This window comes from Vitis vinifera, chromosome 10 (assembly GCF_030704535.1).
Source record: "Vitis vinifera cultivar Pinot Noir 40024 chromosome 10, ASM3070453v1".
Taxonomy (NCBI): domain Eukaryota; kingdom Viridiplantae; phylum Streptophyta; class Magnoliopsida; order Vitales; family Vitaceae; genus Vitis; species Vitis vinifera.
Window position 1 is genome coordinate 18,767,709 of NC_081814.1, and position 19,967 is coordinate 18,787,675.

At 34.3% G+C, this 19,967-nt stretch overlaps 1 protein-coding gene across 5 annotated transcripts in view; it reads right to left on the reverse strand.

Moving 5' to 3' along the window:
- Nucleotides 1-239: 239 nt before the first annotated feature.
- The window catches only part of LOC100242759 (probable LRR receptor-like serine/threonine-protein kinase At1g56140), a 70,576-nt gene continuing 50,848 nt past the window's right edge, over nt 240-19,967 (reverse strand). For all 5 annotated transcript variants that reach the window (XM_010647664.3, XM_010647663.3, XM_002270940.5 and 2 more), the window contains 10 exons: nt 15,762-15,806; nt 15,563-15,624; nt 4,584-4,954; nt 4,245-4,440; nt 3,994-4,137; nt 3,567-3,685; nt 3,211-3,421; nt 2,279-2,510; nt 1,816-1,966; nt 240-1,723 (listed from right to left, as the gene is read on the reverse strand). In XM_010647664.3, coding sequence (XP_010645966.1) covers nt 1,364-1,723; nt 1,816-1,966; nt 2,279-2,510; nt 3,211-3,421; nt 3,567-3,685; nt 3,994-4,137; nt 4,245-4,440; nt 4,584-4,954; nt 15,563-15,624; nt 15,762-15,806 — 1,891 coding nt within the window. In that variant the 3' untranslated portion in view covers nt 240-1,363. The remainder of the gene's footprint in view (nt 1,724-1,815; nt 1,967-2,278; nt 2,511-3,210; nt 3,422-3,566; nt 3,686-3,993; nt 4,138-4,244; nt 4,441-4,583; nt 4,955-15,562; nt 15,625-15,761; nt 15,807-19,967) is intronic.

The following is a 19,967-nucleotide window of genomic DNA, read 5'->3' on the forward strand; positions in this document are numbered from 1 at the left end:
CTGAATAGAAAAAACTTCAACAAAAAACAAACACCACTTAAGATTATAATCTACTTGAGTACACATAATTTATCATGAATATATATATATGAATAAAATTTGAATCAAGGTTTTTCCTTAGGTTCTCAATCTATAATTGTATTTTTGTTATAGGCCTTTTGAAAGTTGTAGAAAATTTTATTACTATTAGTATTATTCTAAGATAAAAATAATAATAATAATCAGAAAATATCTTGATATGGCACAAAACAATCATTCATCACCAAGCATACATATACAAATACTAACAGTAGATCCATTTGTTACAAACTATCCTCAGAAAAAACACACGCACTTTAACAACCTTGGTAGCAGAATCTGTCCACAAATTCTGAGATATCCTTTAAATTTTAATAACCATACCCACACCATCCATTCTAAATCCTAAGTTGCTGAGAGTCTATCTTCTAAAAGAGGAGAGACCAGGATCAGATGACTCCAAATGCCAAATTATACGGTTTAGACACTAGAGCTCAGATACCACTCCATCATTACCCAAATTCAAGTTAAGCTCACATGAAAGCTCAAATTTCTCACCTTTGTAAACCAATCTTCTCCAAAGGTGAACAGGAAGCCCCATTGATCATATTCCAGACATCAAAAATAAGGTTCAGACCCTTTTTCCTACCATCAATAGGACATTCAGTAAGCTTGATGCAAAAAGCATTAAGGCTGCAAAGACCAATGCACCAATTGCGGTACAATAAAATTGTAATTCATTAGTTATTCTAGATGCTCGCCACATCTGAAAAAAACCAAAGATTATTTGTATTCCTTGGAAACCCCCGCCCATATCACCATTCAATATTTCTTGGCCCACTATTGGCCAAACCACCTGGGCACTAGGTCCAATGTGAGTAGGATCGCTTAGCCATGCTTCATAATTGGAAAAACGAGCACCGTGGAAATACATGCCACTCACACATTCTGCAGAACCCTGACTCTGAACCAGTCATTGCCTGAACTATTCTCCTTGGAATTACCTGAGCCAGTCATTAATGCTACATATCTATTCTTTTCCACAAGCATGTTGCAGGAGGTCTTGATTTGCATCAGTCAAAATCCTAGGCAAGCATAGAAGGAATGAGTGCAATACTTGACAGCTTCATCTGAAGCTGTCTTTCAATCCAGTATGATGTTTATCTGAAGCCCAAAAATGCAAATACATCCGTGGACCATATATACACACAGCACTGTTGCCAGAACTTAAAATAGCCAAGAGAAAATGCATGGTTAGGAAGGAGGAAGGAGATACAAATGCACAAGGAAGAAAATGGAGTTCCAATGTGGACATCACCAGTCACAGTGCATTGACATAAATTTATCACCTTCCTTCTCCAGTGACTGCGCTGAGCATGGGTTCACTGAGATTTACAGGGGTGGGTGCTGGATAACTTGTACTCGTAGATGCAACAGATGTTTGAGTATCATCACTCAAAAAACTGGTAGTTATATCTTTGAAATCCCAGTCTGTTAAATAACCTGGTTTTGATGCAACTGTGCTCACTTCAATGTCTCCAGCAAGCATTGCCACAACTCGTGACATGGTTGGCCGTAATGCCGGTGATGCCTGGATGCATAAAAGGGCCACTCCTATGACTCGAGCAGCTTCATTTTCATCAAATGTTGTTAATTTTGGATCAACTAGATCCAAACTTCGGTTATTTTCATGTAAGGTCCACGCCTAATGAAATAAGCACAGAGATAAAGCAAGTTAGTTTTACATTTTGATTTTCAAAAAAACGAAAACAAAACTGAAGAATCACTTTTCTATACCCATTCAAGAAGATACATCTTTTCAGCTTCCAAGCTATTGTCATAGTTTGGCCGCCCGCTCACAATTTCTAGAGCAACTACACCGAACCCAAAGACATCGGCCTTCTCTGTCAGGTGACCACGCATTGCATACTCTGGTGCTAGATAGCCACTAGAAGGTCACGTGAAAATGGCTTAGTTGAGGTCAATTAGGAAATTTGTACTAATACCAATGAATTCAACAGTATGGCCTATTTCAAGTTTTAAAATCCACTGGATGTCCAAAATTAATTCAAATTTCAGACCACCAGATATCAGAAGCAATTCATTTATTTTATATTTTTCTCTGGCACAATATTAAATTTGATCATCTGCTAAACAAAATGAAAATAAAAATAAAAAAGAAAAAAAAGAAAAATACTATAACAGAATACTGAACTAACAATGGAATGGAATGATGAAATGGTCATAAGAGCTTGCTTACATGGTGCCCGCAACACGAGTGCTGATGTGGGTTTTCTTGTCATCATACAGTTTTGCCAATCCAAAATCTGATATCTTGGGGCAGAGTTCTGCATCAAGCAAAATATTACTAGCCTTGACATCTCGGTGTATGATTCTTGGCCTTGATTCTTCATGAAGATAAGCTAATCCTCTTGCTGTTGCCAAGCCTATACTGAAGCGGGTTGGCCAATCAAGATGCAAATCATTTTTCCCTGTGACCAGTGGTACCCATTTGGTCAAAAACTTAAAAACCAGCTGCAAACACAGTGGAGTAAAATTGCAGACACCAAAATCACTTGCAGCAAAGTATAGTTTAAAAATGTCTAAAAAAAAAAATTATCATGTGAGAAAAAAAATTCAAGAACCAAGTTGAGTTTCACTTGAAAAATGCATTTAAAAAAAATATGAAACTTATGAAGTCCTATTAATGAATGATCATGAATAGCTTGACAATTAAGCAGATACTTGACAGCCTTAATGTAGTGTAAATTTATGTCTATATTTTTTTTCTTTTTTTTTTTTTGCACTTTTTCTTTTTCTTCTTGTCTTCTTCCTTTTTCCGTAGGCATGCACATCCTCTATTTGGTTGCAAATAAAACCAAGGATAGTAAAAGATAACAAGCTTTTAGTCTTACTACTTATTTATTGGAAAATTAATGTCAACTTAAGACACTGACTCAGTGGATTGAAGTTAATGTTTTCTCCAGGCTCAGCTAGCAGACACAACAAAACAAAATTAGTCTTAGCTGGAAACTTCTAAAAAAGCAGAGAAATCTTCTTTGGGCTCAATGAGCAGATATTGCAAAAAAGAAATAGTTTTACTTTGAACCTTCTTAAAAATGCATAGAAATTTTTTCACCAAAGGTCCATTGAAGATGTGCACAATGAAAGTACTTAAAAACATCTTCATACCAAAGAGAGAATGATCAAGGCTCTTGTTTTCAAGATATTCATAAACCAGGAGCCGTTTATTTCCTTTGATGCAGAAACCGTACAATTTCACGAGGTTGCGATGTTGCACTGCAGAAATGGTAGCAATTTCTGCTATAAACTGACTCTTCCCATGCTGAGATGCTAGAGAAAGTTGCTTCACGGCAACCACCCTCCCATCAGAAAGAGTTCCCTATCAAAGACTAGAAGATTCAGTAACATGAAACTTTTGAATTCTGTTCAATAAAACCTTAAAGTCCTAAACATTGAATCATCTAATTGCCATACGAAGAGAATGTATCTGACATTATATGATTGAAATGAAAATTTTGGCTTACCTTGTAAACAGCTCCAAATCCACCCTCCCCTAGCTTATTTATAGCATTGAAATTTTCTGTTGCAGTTCGCAACTCAGCATAACTGAAAGTGCTTGGTCTGGGACCTATTTCAGGAAGCTCTGCAACTCAGTGAAACATAATTGTTAAGACATGAATTCTAGAATGGATACCAACTAAACTTCTTTTCCAATCTTTTCTAGCACCAAACACTAACCATTATCAGAGGATTTGTATAAAATAAGATGGTAAGGCCAGTATTTCCATCCTTTATATTGGAAGAGGCATCCCAGAATTAATAAAGAAACTCATCCTTTCACATTTTCAAGAAGCACATATTCCTCAGTGGTGAGTGCTTTCAAATTCTTTTTTGATAGTCTACTTGTCCCAAATATAAAAAAAGATCGATTTTTTAGCAATTATTTTGTACCTATATCTTCGTTCATGTCTGATCCTTTCCTTTTAATGTAAAAAACTGCACTGATAACTATAAGGCTAAGAATTCCAGCAGCTATTGCAATACCAGCAATCAACCCAGTCTTGCCCTTTTCTGGTGGAATTGTTCTTTCTGAAGCTGAGCAAAATAAATCAGCAACCAATTCAGTTGCAGTTGGCAAAAGAAGCACCAGTCAGGACATCTTATATTATATGAATTCTATAACTATCATTTAAATGGGTTACCTGAAACAACACTGAGGGCTGAAATGGATGGTCCATAATAACCATCATAAGGTATGCAGCAAGTTCCCTTACCAGCCCAGAACAGATGAATTTCAAGATAGTTTTCTGACACAGTAGCATTGAATTTTTTTTCAATTGCTTTCTGGACACCACCTGCCTCTTTTGATATGTCAAAGTCTCCCAATTGAAGAATTCCCTGCAGAGCAAATGATGAGAGATTAGATGGATCTTTTTACTGTAAAGATAATTAAATGAAACTGCAACAATAGAACTCTCATACGAGGGAATAAGAGTGATTGCCAAATGTAGATGGTTAGATTTTTGGTGTACAATTTTTACCTGAATATAAATATCAAAAACACGCCTTCCTGTACTCTCCCAAGTTTTTGTGCTTGGATCCTTGAGTATCATTTCTGCAAATTGCAAACTGACTATGTAGGGTCCATTCTCCAGACCCATGCCATAGTATCTAAGTGAACCTGGTGATATTCTTGAAGTCTTGAAAAGCTCTGGGGTGTTAGTGCCAGTAACTAGTGATGTGTTTGCTATTTTGTCAACAAACAAACCTACATTGCTAACTCCCCATTTCTCTGTTCTGCTTACATAAAACGATGTTGGTGCAGTGCCACTAATTGAGTTATCTGCCTCATATACTGTACCATCAGATGTTGTCACCTCTGACCCACCACACTTGATTGCAAAGCTGGTATCTGTAACATGTGTACATGAAAGCATTATTTGAAAAGTTGGTATCAGGGAACATTTTTACTTAAAATAAAGTGATCTTATTTCAAACTAATTTTATTTGAAGGAGATATCTTACAAGTTATGAACTTTTGCTAAAGCTGTGCCTTGAGCACAATTTTGAATATGTCAAGAGGAAAAGAGGAATTACAAGTAAGAGATGAGTGAAAACGGTAAAATTTACTAAGGTTATGTTTGGTTTCTGAAAAGTACTAATGAATTTATCATGTTTGGTTGTCTTATGGAAATTACCAAAGAAAATCAAATATCATTAAAACTAGTTAGAAACTTATACATTTTTAAATTATTTAATTTTTATATCAATGAGTTAAAATAAGTGAAATGCGTTTGAAATAACAAATAAAAATAATTTATTAACTTTAAATCTATTTTTTATTTTTCTTCACGTTTTCTTCCCTTATATTTTTTTTCTCTATTTTCTTTCCCTTTCATTTTCCCTTAAATTTTCTAGGAACCAAACATAGCCTAAGTCTCCCAATGGTTCTGTATTTAGAGAGACCATAGATTTAAAAATCAACCACAAATTTAGCCATTTAAGATGATGCAACCTATGAAGTGATTGCATCTTAAGTATTCAAGATTTTTCTATTTCCTCCAAAAGGTGTAAAATCCCTAGTGTTGTGCAGGAATTTTTTTCTTTTTCTTTTTTATTTTTCATTTTATTTTTGGTTAAGAGTTCATGAATGTCAATTAAAAAATTTATAAATAGAATAATTAAAAATCCATAGTCAATTAAATATAATTAGAGAAATCTGATTAGTAAAAAAATTAATAAATTAGCATCACTAATTTGCTAATGATGATTAGTAGATTACAAGAATAACTCTTCTAATTGTACTTAATAAATTCTAGTAACAATGTGAAATTCTTAAAAAAAAATAAAATAGAACAATTAAAGGAAATGTTACTAGATTTTTTGTCACTATAAGACAAGAATTTGAGGAAAAATGCAAGAAAAAGAAAATAGAAAAGAAATGTAGAAGGAAAAAAAAAGTGAAGGAAAATAAAAAATAGTTTTAAACTCAATAAATTATATTCGAATGCTTCTTCAAACTTATTTAACTTATTTCCCTCCCTTATATAAAGATTAAATAATTTGAAAATATATAAATTTTTGGATGAATTTTTCATTAAATTTGATTTTCTTTTGCATCTTTCATGATAAAACAAACATGAGAAAATTGCTTTCCTGAATATTTTTTTTCTTTCCTTAAAACTTTTCAAAACTAAACATAGTTACAAGTTTAGAATCATGACACTAAAAATTTCTATTACTAAGGACAAGGCAAATGGAGCTAAATAAGGAAAAGAATTATTCAATCCTCCAACACAGGAAACTTATGAGAAATCATGGTTCAAGATATTGATGGTTGACTCAAGTGCTAAAGGGACATATTTATCACAATATATCAAATTGGAATATCATGCACAATACGCTAGTTAAAAAAAAAAAAAAAAAATTCTATAAAGGTAATTATTTTTTATTTCTTTAAAAATAAGTATATCATCTCATGGATTCTACAAATTAATTTAAAAAACATCTACTATATTTGATATTATTCAAATATTTTTTTTAAAAAAACTTTTGACATATTTAGAACAATTGTTGACAAAAAATACAAAATTACATAGTCAATTCCAAATTAAATGATGAAGAGACTCCAAATTTCATCTATCCTACAACCAACGTAAATTGGGATAGTAATTTCCATAATAAAGGTAAGACTGAAAATTTTATTGAAAGATCTACTTTATTGATTAAAATGATCGACTTGATGACTTTAAAGGTTGAATAGGCTTGACACCATATATTATCACGATATTACAACGCAACATTTTAGGTCTTTCATACCTTAGTTAAGTTGATCAAGTTGTTTTCAATTTAGTATTCATTCAATGTTGACACCAGATGACTATGTTCCACACCTCAAACATGTAATAAAGAACGATACAATCAATACATGTGATTTGAGTCAATCGAAGATTATTTGAATCAAGATGTAATAGATAGTATAACTTTAGAGGTTGTGCAAGCTCGATGCTTTGTTAGAATGTCACAATATCGTGGCTCATTATTTGTGATCATTCGAAACTTGGTTGAGTTGATTCGAACGTCTTACTTGACATAAAAAAATAGCATGGAGGTTGTGCAGAGATTTTTGTCACTACAAGACAAAAGGGGTAGTCTTGAAATGTTGAGGGCAACCAAAGACATTTCAGTCACTTCATTATTCAAGGAAAGGCATCTAAGTCAATTTGTAATTCAAGACAAAGTAGAAAAGGACAAAAGTGTAATAAAAACCTTATTTCCCTACATTTCTCTTTCTTCTTCTGCTACCCATCTTCTTCTTCTCAAAGCCAAGTTTGGGTGTGGAAAGCTTCAAGAGGTAGAGAAGATTGTCTACTAAGAAGACTGATTTAGGTGAATCTTTTCCTTCCTCTTATCCTTTCTCTTCTTCTTCCCTCTTTGTTGTTGTTGGTTGTAGTGAGTGAGGTTGAGGCTTAGTTAATGGTCTTTTAGCAATCATTAGACTTAGTGTCTGTTTGGATATATTTCTTGTTTTTTGCTTTTGAAATTATAAACTTCTACATAACAATAAAACATCTTGTACCAGAAAGAAAAAATGGTTTTCCTTATATCTTTAAAAATCACTTTAGAAATTTAAAATTTGGTAAAGTAAAATTCTTTTGATACCTCCATTTTTATTAAACAATATTTAAAATTATTACTTTTTCAATATAAGTCTGATGTAGAACAACCCTTGGGTGGTTGCCTTCACTCAAATAGGTGGGCTAGGGTTTCTATTTTTTTAGGGTTTAAGGAGAGAAATAAGGGATAAAGTTTATGGTATAGAAAATTAAAATTAAAATAAATAAATAAATAAAGAAGATATGACGAAGAGAGAGAAACCTTAGAGTCTTACTAAGGTTTTATAGGAGTTTATTCAGTGTTTGCTTTCACAACACATTGTAAGGACATTGATACACTTGGCATTCAACTCATCACCTTGCTTTCATAGCACATTATTAGGATATTGATACTCTTGGCATTCAACTCATCACCTTCATCAAGAAGTTAGCAAGGGAGCACATCAACAAACATGATCTTGTCGACCTATTGCCTTCATGGAAGGAGTTAGGAAAAGTGCAAATTAATTCACCTATAGGTGCTTGAAATTGCTTGTAAGATGCTATATAAACATACCCTAGAGCACATATCATAGGACTACATACAATTTTTATATACATCTCTTGTTAAACTTTGACCACATGAATGAATTCAAAATTTTGTCTTAGATCTTTCATGTAATCAAAGCTTTGCTAATCCCTTACGGGTTTATTTGATCCTTCTGACCTCTTTATCCTCTGTTATAGCTCAGTCTGCAATCCCCTCCACATTTACCATTGAAATTGAATCAAAGAAGTCACATGCTTGGCAAGCATAACTCCTTCCTTTGCCTCTTGGCTACGACTTTCTTGGGTATGTTGACAGTTTGCATCCCCCATCTAAGTTTCACATGACCACCAAATATCCAACAGTTGTTTCAAATACTGAGTTTCCCATCTGGGAATGACAGTCCATCTTTTTCTCAGTTGATTCCTCTCCAAGGATGTTCTTTGCCATGCAGTTAGTACTTCCACTTGTCTTTCCCAAGCACTGGCAGCTTCTTTGGTACCAGGGTCCTTCATCTAAAGCATCACCTTTTTATCAACTCAAAAAAGGGGCACAAACTGTAGCTGATTATTTACAATCTGTCTGCTTTATTGCTGATTCTCTAGCAGCTGCTAAAAGGTTATCAATGATAGGGATTTGGAGCCTATAGTCCTTCACAGCCTTGGAACTGTTGTCAGGATTTTGTTACCTCTATTTGCATTCGATTTTTACTGGTTTCCTTGCTGATTTATGTTTCCTCTCCTTAGCCTAGAAGCACAGCTTGCCGACATTTTGGAACAACCTCAGTTTCAAATTGAAATAGCTAAGCCCACTTCCATCAAGTCCTTGTCTCACTAATGCACCTATTGCTAACAAAGCAAAAAACCACCATCATCAGTTCAATGCTTCATGGTGATTCACTTTCCTTCTCTAATCAATCTCACCCTTCCTACAAGATTCAATTGCAAGATAGGCCTACAAGCCTTCATTGTTCCGAACCACATAATTCTGCATGCCTAAGTGATTGTTCTTCAACTCCTTTTATTGTTTATGGCTTCTAGACTATGGTTCTAACATATACTAGAAGAGCTGTAACTCCCTTTGAATTTGAATGCTTGATGAACAATATATGATCGCCCAGACTTTGTCTATATCCCATGTTCTTTATCACTTAGGCAAACCTTCCAAACCATGTCCTTGGAGACTTCTTCAGCCTATATAGAGCATGGTTCAAAATCGCGGTATCGGTCATTGACTCGGAGGGTTCTGAGGCACATCGGTATCGGCGTCTCGGTTCGGTATTGGGTGATACACAAAATAAGATACTTAACAAGTTCAAAAAATTATAAAAATTATTTTTAATATAATTAAATGAATTAAGAAACTAATAAACTTAATAATAAACTATTAACATAATAATAAATGAAATAATTTCTTAAACTATTAACAATAAATTAACATATAAAATAATACACCTTATATAATACCATTACCATGTAAAATAATATATTACCTAAATTAAAGTCATTCATACCATATTTAATATATAAAATACTAATTTTCAAATTTCCAATTCCAAATGTCATTGGCATACAAGGTAAAATGATGCAAATACATGAACATTTGAAATAATAAATCATTTTTATATAAAACACCATTTTCTTTAATTCTCAATCCCAAACATCACTTATTCACACCACGAGGTACCCGGTTTGCAGAGGCAAAAGCCTCTTTGTAGTACACAGCCAAACAACACTATGGAGATCGAACAAGGGGAGGCAACACCAACATGCAAAGATCATCATCAATGAAAGAATGTGATGTTTCTCACTGATCGGTCACCACAACTACATCACGGACACAAAGCTTTCTTTCTTCTTCTTCTTATCCTTCATGGTTATGGGTCTTGAAAAAAAAAATATTTTTAAGAGAATCTCTCATATTTATTAGAGATTTCTCAGTTTTGGTTGCCTTTTGTTGTGATTTGAAAGGGAAAAAAAATTTGGTTTAATATAAGAATATTTAGATTTTAAACAATTGAACTTGTGATTTCGACCGAGTCCACTCAGAATCTCAACCGAGGTGACCAAGTTTAACGGGTTCTTAGTTGGGTCTATGTTGAAGATGGTACCGGGTATCGGACTCGGCACGAAAAGGTTCGAGGTGGATACAACTCGACCGAGTCGTACTGGACTCGGCCGATATTTTAAACCATGGTATAGAGCTTTTCTCAGTTTACGCATGTTGTTAGTGGATAGGTTACTTCCAAACTCAGGAGAGACTTCCATATAAATCTCTTCTTCTAGGTCTCCATGTAGAAACACATTGTCAACATCGAACTGCAACAAATCCCAATTATAATTAGCTACCAATGATAACAGAATTCTAATTGTGTTCATCTTGACAACTGGGGCAAATGTCTCTAGATAATCCACGACATATGTCTAAGTATACCCTTTAACCATCAATCTTGCCTTGTACCTCTCTAATGACCCATGTGCTCTATACTTAATAGTGCAAATAACTTCCATCCCACCGGCTTTTTTCTTGCAAGTAAATCCACCAACTCCCAAGTTTTATTCTTTTCCAAGGCCTTTATTTCTACATTCATTGCTTGTTTCCAATTTTCATTAGACAAAGCCTCGAATAAAGTGGTAAGAATGTAAATATTTTTCAAACTCATAAGAAAACTCTTATGGGACAATGAAAACTTTTCAAATGATACAACATAAGAGAGTGGATACAAAGGACATTTAGTGCATTCCTTAGTTTCCTTCCTAATGGCAAGAGAGAGGTTCTGATCTATGTTTTTTTAAGATTGAAGTTCTAACTCAATTTGTAAAGGAGGATTAAAAACCAATGCCTCCTTTCTAGAATCTGATTGAGATCCTTAGACTTGTATAATTCTAGGGACTACAACTTTCTTCCTTGAGAACACTTAGTCATTTGATCCTCAGAAGCAATCATGGGCTCACTAGTTTTTTCAATAGTGTGTTTAGGGAATACAAATGACTTAGGTTTAGAAGAGGAGGGTATGGATACTGGTGTAGACACTTTAGGAAGGTCAATAAGAAAGGAATCTTGATCCTTATATTCCTTGATGAAATTCTCCCCTTGAAGATAAGGTGCAATGAAATTTTTGCTAAAAGTAACATCTGCTAAGACAAAAAAAAATTTGGACAGAGGATGGTAACACTTATATCCCTTTTAAGTTGACGAATATTCCACAAAAATATATTTAATTGCCATTGGATTCAACTTTCCTTTGTTTTGACTATGAACATGAGTAAAGGACACACACCTAAATATCTTAGGAATAAGATAACTTGTGGTTCTTAGATTAGGATAAAACTTTAAGAGCATTTCCATAGGACTTTTGAAATATAAGACTCTGGAAGGTAATTGGTTTCTAAGATGTGTGGCGGTTAAGACGACTTCCCCCTCATAAGATTTAGGCACATTTTTTTTAAACAAGAATGCTCGGGTTGTATCAAGTAGGTGGTCATTTTTCCTCTCAGCAACTCCATTTTGTTGTGGGGTGTTTACACATGGTAACCCATGAATTATCCCTTCTTGTTGAAAATATGGAGTTAGGACTTGATTGAAATAATCCCTAGCATTGTCAAAATGGAAACTCTTGATTTTGACACCAAACTAGTTTTTTACCATGTTATGGAAATTTGGGAGAACTAAACTCACATCAAATTTATGCTTAAGTAAGAAGATCCAAGAGACCCTAGTACAATCATCGATAAAAGACACGAACCAACATGTTTTAGATATATTAGGAACAATAGAAGGACCGCAAATATCAATATGAATTAGATGAAAAAGATATGAATTTCTTTTATTGTTGGTTAGAAAGGTTATACACTTGTGTTTGGGTAGTTCACATACATCACAATAAAAGCTCACAACATCTAATCTCCTAAATAGATAAGGAACAAGATCTTAAGAGTTCTAAATGACGAATGTCTAAGTTTATGATGATGAAGCCATATTTTTTCTTTATTGGAAAGATGGTGCTCAAATAGAAATGATAAGGATAATTAGCTTGGTATCTCAAGGTAGTATAGCTCGTCCTATTCCTTAGCAAGTCCAATCGTCTTCCTCAAATCCTAGTCCTAAAATACGTAGTGAGTAGGTAAAAAATCACATTGAAACACAAATCTTGTGTAAGCTTTTGTATAGACAAGATTAGTGGACAACTTTGGAACATGAAACACACTTCTAAGTGTGAGCATAGGACTAATTTGAACATCTCCTATGCCTGCAATGGTGGTTAATGAACTATCAATTGTGGCTTTTTTTCTACCACATGGATAGGGATTATATTTGTTAAATTTGTGTAATGAATGAGTCATGTGATTTGTGGCACCTAAATCTATAATCCAAGAATTCGTAAAGGTTTCATCCAAAACTTTTAATTCAATGGAAATAGGAAACTTACTTAAATGTGCCAAAGAGCAGGTACCTAAAGGTTTCTCAAGAGTTCCTAGCAAAGTTATCAGTTTTTCAATCTCATCTTGGTTGAATCCACCTTGTTCCAGGGATCTCTCTTCAACTGGTTGTACAGAGGACAAGTGTGCTTGCTCATTATCCCTCTAATGCCCTCCTTTGTAGCCTCACTTTCTGCTAAATGTAGATGGTTGTCCATAGAGTTTCCAACACTACTCCCGTGTATATCTTGCCTTCTGGTAGTAAGTACACCATAAGTTGTCCCTGTTATCACTATTTGAGTCCCTTGACTAATCAACCCTCTTATGGTCAAGATTGCTTGTCTTTTAATCATTTTCCTTGTTAGCTACCATAATGAGCCTTCAAAAATTTGAGGTTCAAGCGTGACACCTCTCATACTTTCTTTTACTCGGATAATAGAGATAGTATCATTCAAAGTCGGGAGCTTTTTGCTAAGTATTTGAATTTTAACTTAGTCAAACTCAAGATTAAGACCAACTGAAAAAAAAAAAAAAAAATCACAAACTCAATCCTTCTCAATATAATTCTTTTAAGATTATTACATCCTCAGGACATTTTGTTTCAAATGCATCAATAATGATCGAGTTCTTGCTAAAGATTTTTCAACATATTGGTGGACTTCGTGATTGTCTTGTTTCCTTGTTTTATTGCTCCGATCTTGACTTTTATTTTGTATGCTAGGGTTACATCAAGTGCCTTCAAATATGTCTAGTGAATAGCATCCCTCATGTCTTTAGCGATGGTCAAGAACATACACATATCATTGATTTCAAGTCTTATCGAGTTCCACGACCATGCCATAATCATTAAGTCTTGCTCGTCCTAGGAATAAAACCGAGGGTCTTCTCTCTTCGGTCTAATTCCAAAGAGATGACTTAATTTTCTTTTTCCTTTCAAAAAGGCACGAATAAGTTATGACCATTTTAAATGATTCTTCTCATTAAGTCTTGAATGTCGCTTGAACATTGTACATTTCTCCCGCGGTGTGACTTATCAATTCCTCAGATTGAGCAATGATAGTAGCAGGGGTTTCTAATACCTTTGACATTTTTTTAAAAGAACTATGTTTAAATCTTAAGAAAACACAAAGAAGTCTGAGTGAGGAAGGGGACAGTTCCGGCATTAAAGGTACAGGAGATGCAGGGAAAGAAAAGGGTCTAACTGAGGGATTTAAGGTGGTGGCGCCACTGGAGGTCTTAACTAAGGGAAATAAGAAGGTTTGACTAAGGGATCTGAGGTGGCAGCATCAAAGGACCTAAGTTCACGATCTATTATTGCAAGGATGGTGCGAGGAGGAAGGTAGTCACGAGGAATACGTTCGCGATGAGTTCACGACCTATGGTTTACAATGACAGCATGAAGACAATGGCGTGAGGCGGAGATGAAGGTGGCAATGGAGGTCAAATGAAAAGGCCGGAAGAAACTCTTAAAGGTCAACGATGAACTTCAAACTTGGCGATGAAGGCGGGAAACACTTTTCTTCTTGATTCCCAGGTTTAAGAGCCTAAAGCTTTGATACCATGAAGAATTTTGAAAGGAATAAAGAGATTCATCATTGATTTCAATCTATACAAACACACACACACACACACTTATATATATATAATTATTCCTAACACCAAAAATAGGAACTTTTCTGACGTAATTACATGAGATCCCCTTGATTAAGTGATTGTCAAATCATCTCCTTAATTTCATAATTATATAGCTATAACCTCCCTAATTTAGCTAATTTTCTAGCCTATGTACAAATTACATTTTTCCATAGTATATATTGTGGTGAGCTTTATTCTAACCCAACAACACCAGTTCATAAAATTAGCAATATCATCTTAAGGAAAACATTTCAATTATGTGCCTACAAGCATCTATTCCTCAAGGACAAACTTTTTCCTTCCAGCTTGTCACAACCAACAGGCATGATTTGTAAGACTACAAGAAGAAAATTCTTTTAGATAAAAAAATATAGGTCATGATCTCACAGAGACTTTTGCAAAGTGAAGGCACCACTTACAACTTTTCTCGAAAAATAAAACCTAAAGGAAAGCCACTTGGAATACATCCAAGTATTCGGTTTAATTTAATCATAAAACCATGGATGTGAATTTGATAGGACCAATGAGTTTAAAAATTAGCAAAACATTTTTTTTTTCCAAAATGCCGAATTCCATTGAATATAATAAGTGATATTTTGTATCATCACTCTAGAGTTAACATTTTCAAAAAACCCAATTAGGTAAAAAATTATTGTGATAAATTTTAAAGCTGTGGAACAACAGGGGAAAGCCATTCAGCAGTCCACTCAAGAAATTAACTTGATCACATTTTTAGAAAATTAAATTGTGTGGAGAACCTTTATGGTTATTTTGATAGGACAAATCAGGTTGGATGTAAACTAGATATTAATTTAGAAAACAAATTTATGTAGGCAACAAGCTCCATCTTTTTCCTTTTTCCTATTGTACTGTCTCAACAATTTTTTCCCAAGTACATGTGGCAAATGAAAGGGTGGTGGAATTGTAAAACCAATAAAATATTACCTTTTTTTTAAAATAAATTTTAATATCAAATTGTTATGCTAAAAGCTTTGAAATCATGTTTTAATATAAGCAAGTTGAGCAATTGATTAAAAAGGTCAAATACAACATGCTTTTCATGTAATGTTGAAAAGTTTCATTTTAATGGTTCATTAGGACAGTGCCCATTCCAATAGATTTAGCAACATTACTGCTGAAATCAATGGCACAATGATGTCATTTTGATCTTTTTAATGAAAGGAACAATGATGGTTGATGAGCCAAATCAATCAGACTGGGAATTTGGTTTTTGTAGCATTTTTCAGTCTGTAATTATGTACTTGCATCAAATAAACAAACAAAGAAATAAATAAAGAAGCATAGAATATAATAAAGTGACTTACAGAGGGGAGTATCTCTATTGCATGGAAAGTTTCTCTGAAGACAGTTCAATCCTTCAAAAATACTGTAAGCACGAGTTTAATGAATACTGATTATCTATATTGGAAATTAAATGAAGAATACACTCAATAGTGGAAGCAAAGCCACTTTGCTTGCCGTCTATGCTCTTAAGAATGACTTGTTTTGACTACTACAACTTACCTGTTGTTTGAGCTATCAAATGTGAAGTTATTAGCCACTAAATTCCTGCAGGATGCAAGCCAAGAAAAAAGAGAAGTCAATGTATGACACTAGCAAGAGCCTTAATGTTTGATACAAAAAGGGTGAGAATAAAGAAAAAAAGAACTTGAAGAGAAGTGTCAATGCCTAAAATTGCTTTTGGAAATTAGCAAGGTTACATTTCAGAATATCCAAAATGGGGGGAAAAAGTAAAAATAGAAGTTACTTGATAGGTAGGTTATCACTTATCAGAGAAGTAATAACACATAGTTGTTTAAACAAAAATAGCACGGCCAAGTTCTGAGGACATTTGTATTTCATCTAATAAAATCCTATGTTTTTAGAGGGACCAAGATTGTCTTAGCACCAAGGAATAACAGGAGTTTCATCTTCTTCTTCGCCTAGCGCAAAAATTAACTTGGAGAGAAGTGTCAATGTCTAAAATTGTTTTTTGAAATTAGCAAGCTTACATTTCAGAATATTCAAAATGGGAAAAAAGTAAAAATATAAGTTACTTGATAGGTAGGCTATCACTTGTCACAAAAGTAACAACAAATAGTCGTTTAAACAAAAATAGCACGGTCAGTTCCAAAAAGGACAATCGTCTTTCATCTTATATCATCCTATATTTGTAAGAGTAATATTTAGGGTTTGATTCTTTTATGGTTTCATCAAGCCTGAATTAGACAAAGCAGAGTAGGATTTGGCTCCTTTCTTATTTGTACAAGCATAGACAATCTCCAATGCATTTCACAGGTGAATGTCACTTCATCAACTACAAGATCAACACATTAATTTACTACATGAACTCAAAATGATGTCTCATCAAGCATGTCAGATCAGGGTCAAAAAGCCAGAAGCTTACCTTAGGTGGGTGGGTGGCATCCTTTGGAGTTTGGACAATAATAAGACTAAAATATGAACCACTAACAAATATTAATGAGTTTTCATATTTTGAGAGTATTACCTAATAACCTTATTATTAATCAAGCCATTCAACATATAGATAGAACTACTAGTGTCTAAATAACCAAAGATTATAACTTCAGTGCAATAAGCCATCCCATATGACCACCTACAATTCTCACAAAAGAAAAAGCATCACGATTTTTTCAATAATGCCCTAAAAAGAAGCATGTTGAAATTATGCAAGCTGATATTTCTCCACATGTTGAAAATATGCAAGCTAATGTGTAGGTTATAAATATGAAGGCCGATAGTTCTTTCCTAATTGTATTATTGCGGTAAATATCCAGATTAATATATAGGCTGTCAATTCTCCTACAATGGTGGCTAAACTGATTTGATAGTTTGTCAAACTAATTTCATAGAGCTGTATATATATCCTTGTTGTAATCTCAATATTTGAATGAATGAAATTCAAATTTCTCCACATGGTATTGGAGTAGGTTAGTGTTCTGCTTTAAGGTCTTCTTTTCCTGGTCTGTTCTTTGCCAGAATCTGGTGGCCTTCATTGCCTTCTTACTCTACCTTCATTGTGAAGGCTTTCTTTTCCTCCCTTTGATCCACCTCATTTATATTTTCCCTTTGAAAAACCTAACCTCAACTATCTAGTATCTCTCTCAGATTTATGGTTTTTTGTTACCTAGAATTTTTTTCTACATCAACCTGTGGCCTCAATTGTCTAGTACAACTCCGGATAACCATGTTTTTCTTCTAGCAAACATCTACTGTATGTTCGGTGTTATTGCAATGAGTGCATAAATGAGAAGAAGAGTCAGTAGGAGTACAGGATGTTGGCCATGAGTTATTCTTATGGATAGCCATTGCAGAAGCTTCAAAGTGATCTCCTGTTCCCATTGTGACCTGCCTCTACACTTCATGACGGACTAGTGAATAGGCTTCCTCTAGACTTGGTAAAGGAGAGATGGCCCAAACATGACCGCTAACTTGATCCACACTGTGATCAAGACATGCAAGAAATATATAAACTCTGATCTTTAGCAGTATGCTTCCTTTGTTTCTCAATATCAGCTACGTCATATCATTAGGCCCTCGATAATCAAGCTCCATGAATATTGATTTAACTTGTATTCTGCAAAAGGGCGACCACCTTGGCGTGATTGAAAGGATTTCTTCATCAATTCATATACTTGAGAAGAGTCAGAGACATCAAGATAGCTTATCTTGACTGTGTCCCAAACCTCCTCAACTATTCCACACTGCAAAAGTGTGACATCGGTCATCAATCATGGAATTGATGAGCCAAGACTTGAATAGAGCGTCTTCAGCCTCCCATTCATCATAGTTTGGGTCATCCTCTGCAGGTGCAACCTTATTTCCTGTGATATACCCTTTTTTCTTTCTACCAACAATACGCATCTCCAAAATTTGAGACCAAACACGATAATTAGTACCATCCAACTTAATAAAAATTGTTGGAGAGGGAGTCTCATGAATGGTCACCATGGATGACCTTTTGCTATCAGAAATACTCCTATTTGGTTTTGCAGACATGATATGGTAATGAAGAGGGTGAAAAAAAGGGAAGAAGTGTCTACTAGGCAGCAACGGAAATTCTCTGCCTTTGCTTTGATACCAACTTGATAAATTGTTGAATAATTTTTTCATATATCTCAAGAGTATTTATACAAGGTACATAAGGCTATTTTAGGATAGTCAATTATATAGAATAATAGACAACTATAAAAAAATAACATAAATATGAAGGCTGATGGTTCTTTCCTAATTGTATTATTGTGGTAAATATGCAGGCTAATACATAGGCTGTCAATTCTTCTAGAATGGTGGCTAAATTGTTTTGATAGTTTTTCAAACTAATTTCATAGAGTTGTATAGATATCCCTATTGTAATATAAATATTTGAATGAATGAAATTCAAATTTCTCCACATGGTATTGGAGTAGGTTAAGAGTTCTGCTTTAAAGTCTTTTTTTCCTAGTCTATTCTTTGCCAGAATTTGGTGGCCTTCATCGCCCTCTTACTCTACCTTCATTGTGAAGGCTTTCTTTTCTTCCCTTTGATCCACCTTATTTATATTTTCCCTTTGAAAAACTCAGCCTCAACTGTCTAGTATTTCTCTTAGATTTATGGTTTTTTGTTACTCAGAATTTTTTTTCTACATCAACCTGTGGCCTCAATTGTCTAGTACCACTACAGATAACCATGTTTTTCTTCTAGCAAACATCTACCGTATGTTTGATGCTATTGCAGTGAGTGCAGAAACGAGAAGAAGAGTCAATAGAAGGAGTACAGGATGTTGGCCATGAGTTATTCTTATGGATAGCCATTACGGAAGCTTCAAAGTGATCTCCTGTTCCCATCGTGACCTACCTTTACGCTTCACAACGAACTAGTGGATAAGCTTCCTCTAAACTTGGTAAAGGAGAGATGGCTAAAACACAACTGCTAACTTGATTCAAACTGTGATCAAGACCTACAAGAAATATATAAACCTGATCCTTACTAGTACACTTCATTTGTTTCTCAATATCAGTTATGTCATATCATTGGGCCTTCGATAATCAAGCTCCATGAATATTGAGTTTAATTCGTTGTAGTATTCTGCAAGAGAGCGACCACCTTGGCGTGATTAAAAGGATTTCGTCATCAATTCATATACTTGAGAAGAGTCAGAGACATCAAGATGGCTCCTCTTGATTGCATCCTAAATCTTTGTAACCATTCCATACTACACGAAGTGTGACATGAGCCAGTCAGTCATGGAATTGATGAACCAAGACTTGACTAGAGCATCTTCAGCCTCCCATTCATCATAGTTTGGATCATCCTTTGCAGGCGCAGCCTTCTTTCCTATGATATACCCTTTCTTCTTTCTACCAACAATATGCATCTCCAAAATTTGAGACTAAACACGATAATTAGCACCATCCAACTTAATAGAAATTGTTGGAGTGTCATAAATGGTCACCATGGATGACCTTTTGCTATTAGAAATACTCCTATATGTTTTTGAAGACATTATATGGTAACAATGAGAGTGGAAAAGAAGGGAAGAAGTGTCGACTAGGCAACAACGGATATTCTCTGCTTTTGCTCTGATACAAACTTGATAAATTGTTGAATAATATTTTCATATAGCTAAAGGATATTTATACATGGTACACAAGGTTATTTTAGGATAGCCAATTATACAGAATAATAGATAACCATACAAAATAATCTACAACTGTATAAATCACAATT